Source organism: Callospermophilus lateralis, chromosome 6 (genome assembly GCF_048772815.1).
Source record: "Callospermophilus lateralis isolate mCalLat2 chromosome 6, mCalLat2.hap1, whole genome shotgun sequence".
Taxonomy (NCBI): domain Eukaryota; kingdom Metazoa; phylum Chordata; class Mammalia; order Rodentia; family Sciuridae; genus Callospermophilus; species Callospermophilus lateralis.
This window is the reverse complement of record NC_135310.1, coordinates 138,196,752-138,203,508: the sequence shown is the minus strand read 5'-3', so window position 1 is coordinate 138,203,508 and position 6,757 is coordinate 138,196,752. Positions and strand designations below refer to the sequence as shown.

The window sequence follows — 6,757 nt, the reverse complement described above, 5'->3', positions numbered from 1 at the left end:
AAAAAAAGAGTAAAACTCAAACATGTGAACCACCAGAGTAAGAAGTTCCAGGTTAAATAATGTCACAAATTGTTTTTTCTTGAATTTGGATATGAAAATTCAAAAGTAAACGTATTGATAGTAGAAAAATTATACATTTGTGATTTTAAAAAAGAATAAGGAGCAGACCTTCTCTTCTCCCACTCACAATTAGTTTCTAAACTATTATGTAGGCAAATCGTGCAGAAATAAATACAAACACCTTCATAGACACATATGTCTTCCATGCCTAATTTTTCAAATTTCAAATCGAAGAGGATGAAAATAGTTGAGAAACTCTCCTCTGGCACGCAGGGAAACATTCCCAGGAGCTGTGGTGAGGGGCCCCGTTGGTCACAGAAGTCACAACTCCACACGCACAGCCGGTTTCTCACCAGCTGCAGGGTCCAAATAGGAAGGACTACAAGGAGCCCACTCCACACTCTGGCGTGCTCGGGAAGGGCCCTGCTGGGAACCTGCCGGCTCTTCGCTTTGCCAAGCTCTCCCCAGCTGCCGGATTCTGGGCAGGCCGAGTGCACTCCCGGGAGGCGTGCGGGGCGCAGACCTAGCTGTCCCGAAGGCCACCCCTCGGAGCAGCGCGGCCTAGCAAGAAGCCCACCTAGCTCTACAGGGCCAGGCTGGGGTGAGGCCCACGGCCGGCTGAGGCCGCGACATCCTTAGGGCTTCAAAGCCGAGGCCCATGGAGATGGCGAGGGCTGCGGACACGTGGACCCCAAACACGCGGAGCTGGCCTCACTTACACAGGCCTCTCGCGTTCATTAGGCCCAGCGACTTCCTGCATGGCCACTGCCAAGTGATTTGTGGCGTCTGTAAACCGACCTCACACACTGCACAAGGACGCAGCCCTGCGTTGGAGGCTGCCTGGGGCCACAGCGCTAGCCCGGACAGGTCCGGCACGGCCTGGCCAAGGTTGGCCGATTGGGAACCCTGTAGGACTTGGGAGGTGGTCGTGCAGACCAGTGGTCCCGGGCCCTGTGCTTGCCGAGGCAGTGGGGCGCGCTGTCACCCGTGAGCAATGAAGTGCCTCTGACCTTTCCAACCCGGCTGGGCTCCTAAACTTTACACGTGCGTCTCCAAAACGAAGGTGAGGAGCAAGAAGGAAATGGGAGCACTTGTGGGGCCGGGCAGCGCCGGTCGGAGTCGCGGGGAGAGGAGGGGAGCGAACTCCTCGGCGGCTGCCCCAGGCGCGATCGCCAGGGCCCCAAGGTGCTTCTTCCGTGCGGGCGACCCTGGTCCTCTGCACTCACACACGCCTGCTCCTGGCCACCTTCCGCTCCGCGCGGTCTTCCCGGCATCCCGACGCAACCTGCGATTAACCCATCCGACCTAACAGAGGTCTCCTTTGACTCTATTTTCTCCGCCAAACAACTTATTTCGGGAGGAGGCCGCGGAGGCGAGGTCGGGAATCCGTGGAGGGAGGCGGCGGGGCGGGGGCGGGCGTGGGAGGAGGAAAGAGCTCCAAACGCAAACAGAAGCCGGGCCCCGGGCCGCAGTGGGTAATTACAGCTAATTAGCTGAAGAGCGTTCCCATCCGGGAGCGGCGTCCCAGAAGCCGGCGTCGGGGTCCGACGCTACTCGCAAGATTTCGGGGCCCCAGCTGGAAAGCCAGCGGTGGGCCACGGGGCTCCACTAGCCACCCCCACTCCCCTCTGCAGAGAGTTGCACCAGATTTACCGAGAACTGTACGCTCTCCAGCTACTCAGCCTCGAAGCCTGTCAACCCGACAGGGCCGTGGGGTCACCTGCTGCCGCTCCCCATCCGGGCCTAGACAACCCAGCTCCGGCCACCAGATCCCAGCTCCACCTTGGGTTTCCCCAAAGTGGAGCAAAGCACCAACTCCACTAGATTGGTCGGTGGATTCTTTCCTTTCAACCCCTCCCCATCTTATCCCCCAGGAAAGGGTCATCCTAAGAAACTCCAAGCAGCCCTAGGACCTAGGACCTAGGGCTGCGACAGCCAAAGGAAGATTTAAAGACGCCAGCCAGAGCCGGCCTGACCCGAACGGAGAGACACCGCGCCAGCACCGCTGCGATCGTCCCCGGCTATTCGGTTACGGCTCTGGGGGAGGGGAGCGAGCGAATCAGAGGCCACGTAGAGAAGTTTTTGACTGAAATTAGAGTGTATTTATTTGCAGCAATCCTTTAACAATGATCAAATTTTGACAACAAGCAACTGCAATTACTGCTTAAGTGTTGTCTCTAGATAGGAGCGGCAGATAGGAAACTGCATTATCTCGAAAACAAACTGAAAGGCCCTGAATGTCTGTAATCAAATCGCCATCTCCCCAAAGTCTGATTGACAGGGCAGATCACCCTAAGATAATGAATTTATTACATTTCCTGGGTTATTTACAAAAGGGGGAGAGGGGGCAATCCGAATTGCCCCCTAGGTTTAACTGTAAATTAACAAGAAAAAATTGGTTTGAAAAGAAACCACCCCAGACTAAATGTTCTGCCCTTGTCGCCTTCCTTCTTGTTATTACTTCAAATCTTTTTTTTCGAAAATAATTGTTCTACAAACATATCTTCTAAAATAGTTACCCAAAGATTAAATATCCCTTTCCAACCCGCAGTATATTTGTATCTTTAAAAAAAAATCAACCCTTCTACATAACACACGAAGGATTGTAAATGTGGATGAGTTATATACATATACTTAAAAACTGGTTTATTTTTCCTCTTACAAAAGACTGAAATTAATAGGAAAAAAATCTATTCAGCATCTGGCTCACAGGGATGTATAATATGCAATGCAATTTTATATGGGAAACATGAGCCAAATATCCATCTGTGTATATCTTCAGGCACATTTGCATCTCTCTACACACAGGTATCACTGTAGTAAGACTGCTGCTGATTCATGGGCTTAAGATTTCCAAATCATGTTCTGTCATTACTGAGAAAAAAGTATTTGTTTATATGCCAACTCAAATCTGTTTAGGAAATTATCTTTTTTACTAGCCACAAAGCAAGTTGACTGTACAGTACATTTTGCAGAAGATGCTGCAGGAAAAAAAACAAAAAAAGATCTAAACAAAAAGAATTTCAGTGAAATTTTACAAGGACTAGTCAGAGAGTTTCTCTTTTTCAGAGATTTAGGCGGAGAGCAGATAACTCCTAGCGTGTTTTATCTCTGAAATCTTTCTTTATATTAAAGCTGTATTAAAGTATCCAGACATAGGTCTCATTCAAACTGAATGGCAATTTATTAATAAACAAACAATGAATATGTTCAACAAAAAAGAAAGAAAAGATGATAGAATAAGATTAATACAGTTTCCCTTTTTATAATGAGAAAAAAAGCACAATTTAAAGTTTCAGACAATTTAACGTCAGGTTTTCGAAACACTTTCTGGCGTTTGGTCCACGACATCCAACTACAAATTAAAAATAAATTACTATGTTGCAATTTACATTTTAAAACAAGTCCATGAATAAAAAGAAAGCGATTTTCATATACGGGGACTTTCTCCCTCCTTTCAACATAGGATAAAATAATATCTTACAGGTGAGAGGCAAGGAAGAAGGCAGGGGAAGGGAGAGGAGAGGAGCAGGAAAGCGAGTCTCTGAAAAGCAAGAAGAAACTTACGTGTTATCTGGAGTAACACTGTCCTTTAATAAACCATGATTTTGCTGTCTCTGTACAAAATAGTTTACGTTTTTGTTTATTTAGATAAGGCAAAGTGGACGTGGCTCTGGATTAATCTTTTAAGAAAATAGTTTTCTTTGAGCTGGTGCTGGTGAGTTGAATTTGGGAAGGGAATGTGTTTGCTGGTGTGCTGAATATCTCTCGTATTTTAAATTGCATATTTTTTAGTTTCGATTTTGCATTGATGGATTCTTTCGGCTGTTCCTGCTTTGGGATTCTATTCAGTTCGGCTTTGACGGTGCCAGGACAAGGAAGGGGGTCAAAACTTGCTACAGTCATAGACAAAAGCCCCGGACGTGCGATACAGAGACTGGCTGGCAGGGAAGGCCATCTGACAGCTACTATTCCCGTTCACCGGAGAGTTGTTCAAGCCGATCCGCTGCGACTCAAACATCTCCCGCACCGAGTGGAAGTTCTGCTGCTGCCCGGGGTAGCCCGCGGCCGCCGCCGCCGCCGCCGCGCTCGCCAAATGGCCCAGGTCACCGCCCGCCTGGTTCAGGTACCATGAGGTGAGCCGGCCTTGGTGGGCTGCAGGGTGGTGGCCGGTCTCCTGGCCGCCCCCGCCGTGACTCAGGGACGATGAGCTGCTGCTGGTGACTGGAGGCAAAGAGTAGTCAGGCAGGGAGTCTTCCACTGCTGAGCCGCCCGCGCCCCCGGGTGCGCCCTGCAAGTGGCCGCCGCGTTCGCCGGCGGCATACAGGCTCATGGCCTGCAGGTTGCAGTGGTAGGTCCCGGCGCCCCCTGCGCCCCCAGCGCCGCCCCCGCCGCCGCCGCCGCCGCCGCCGCCGGAGCTGCCGGCGCTGGAGCTCTGGCTGCAGGGGGAGCTGTAGAGGGAGCTCTGGCCGGGCGAGTAGGCTCCAAGCGTCAGCGGGGGTGCGATGCCCGCGCGCGAGGACGCGGCCGCCGAGGCCAGGAGGCCAGAGCTGAGCTCCGCGGCTGTGCCCTGAGGCGACCCCCGGAGTGAAGTCATGATGTTGTCCACGCTGAAGCCCTGGCTGTGGTGTGGCGGCGGCGCAGGTTGCGCGGACTGCGGAGGCGGTGCGGAATCCGCACCGTCCAGGCTCAGCGGTCGCGCCGAAGGCAGGCTGCCCGGAGGGCTGCTCCCGCTCGACAGACTGCTGCTGCTGCTGTCGGGGCTCTCAATTTTGGGCACCGTGGCGGCGCTGCCGCTACCCAGGGCGGCGGCCGGGGACAGGGGCTGGGGCGGCGAGGGGCACGTACCGTTCTCAGTCTTGATGTCCTGGATGCGCACAGGCGGCGGCTGCGGTCCGGGCGCGGCGCCGTCTGCCTGCTCCGGCGGCGCGGGCGGAGGCTGGCGGCCTGGCGGCGGTGGCGGAGGCTCTTTGAGGTGCAGCCGGTCCTTCTCCTCCTTGTCCTTCACCGCGTCCTTCTTCTTGAAGCGCCGTCGCCGCCGCAGGAAGCTGCCGTTCTCGAACATGTTGTAGGAGTCCGGGTCCAGCGTCCAGTAGCTGCCCTTGCCCGGCTTCTTGTCGTCGCGGGGCACCTTCACGAAGCACTCGTTGAGCGAGAGGTTGTGGCGGATGCTGTTCTGCCAGCCCTGCTTATTGTCCCGGTAGAAGGGGAAACGGTCCATGATGAACTGGTAGATGCCGTTGAGGGTGATCTTCTTGTCCGGGGCATTTTGGATGGCCATGGTGATGAGCGCGATGTAGCTGTAGGGCGGCTTCACCATATCCTTGGGCTGTGGCTGGGGCGTGTAGGGCCCGTAGGCGCGCGCCATGCCGCCCGGGTATTGCTCGGCGTGTGCCGGGTGCGAGTACACGCTCATGGGGGCCGGCATGGCTGTGTAGCCGCCCCCGGCCGCTGCCGCCGCCGCGCGGTAGTAGCTCTGCTCGCCGCCGAGGTAGGGCACCACTCCCAGGGAGTTGGGGCTGGACACGGAGTAGCGCGCCTGCATGGCCCCGGCTCGCCGCCGCCGCCGCCGCCGCCCCGCGCCGCCCGCCGCCCCCCACCCTCGCTCCGGCCGGGCCGCGCCGCGCCGGCCGCTGAGTCCGAGTCCGAGTCCCGGCCCCGCCGAGCTGGTGCTGGCCCGGCGCGCTGCGTCTGGCTCGGCCGCCGCCGCCTCCCAGCGCCTTCGGTTGCGCGGCCTCTCCCTGCGCTCGCTTGGGCTCTTTGGGCGCCTCCGGCCACCTCGGGACCCGCGGCAGCCGCGAGGGAGGGTCGCTGAGAGGGGAGAGGGCCAGACGAGGATGCGGCTAACCGCCTTGGAGGAACTCGCAGAACAACTTCCAGGCACAAACGGAAAAAAAGAGCCAAAAATAAAAAACAAGAAGGCGCCCTTCTCGCCACACTGCCTGCGCCTTCCAGGAGACTGCCCCGAACTGCCGGCGAAGGCGGCCAAATAACCAGGGGCGGGGGGGCAGCGCGCCGGCCGCCTTCCCGGGCCCCGCGTCACCTTTTTTCAGTCTCTCGCGCGCCGGCCGCTTAAGGAAGCATTGGGAAAACTTCTGAACTTTTGAGCATCCGTCACCCAGGCGAGGACTTTTTTACGCAGTTACATTTTTTTCCGGGCAGCGGAGCCCCGCCCCGCTACGGCGGCGGCAGCCAATGGGAGGCGAGAACCGCCTCTGAATGAGCCGAAGGCCGAGCCCGACCGGCCCGCGCCCCGCGGCCGGAGGACCGCGGGGCTGACCACACGCGCGCCGGCCACCCGGGCCTCGCGCCCGTGCCCCTGCCCGCGCGGGTCAAGAGACGGTGGTCAGTTCACCCCTCGAGACCCAACAGCTCACCTCTGGCGCCCGGCGCTACCTCTCATTCTGGGCCATCTGCACGAATTCCCATTGTTCCCGCAGACTTCCTATGCCCTTCCTAGGGCCTCAAGCAGACCCTCTTCGGTCCACCGCTCCCAAATGCCCACTGACTCCTCGGGCCCCGCCTCGCTCTGGCTCTCTCCCATTCCTTCGCCAATACACCTGGCTCCAGCGCCGGGGTTTCCCGGGCCTCTCTGCCTATCTGCTCACCTTTTCTCCCCCCACACCCCCTTTCCTCTCCCTCCAATCGCCACTCACACTCGGTACCCTGATGTCTCTAATCCCCCCTCCCCCAAACA

The 6,757-nt window shown here is 56.6% G+C and overlaps 1 protein-coding gene across 1 annotated transcript; it reads right to left on the bottom strand.

Annotated features, from left to right (window-relative positions):
- Positions 1-2,277: 2,277 nt before the first annotated feature.
- Foxc1 (forkhead box C1) lies at positions 2,278-5,627 on the bottom strand. The gene has a single exon (XM_076857844.1). It carries the CDS (start codon positions 5,603-5,605, stop codon positions 3,947-3,949), a length of 1,659 nt encoding a protein of 552 aa, XP_076713959.1. The 5' UTR covers positions 5,606-5,627; the 3' UTR covers positions 2,278-3,946.
- Positions 5,628-6,757: the final 1,130 nt, after the last annotated feature.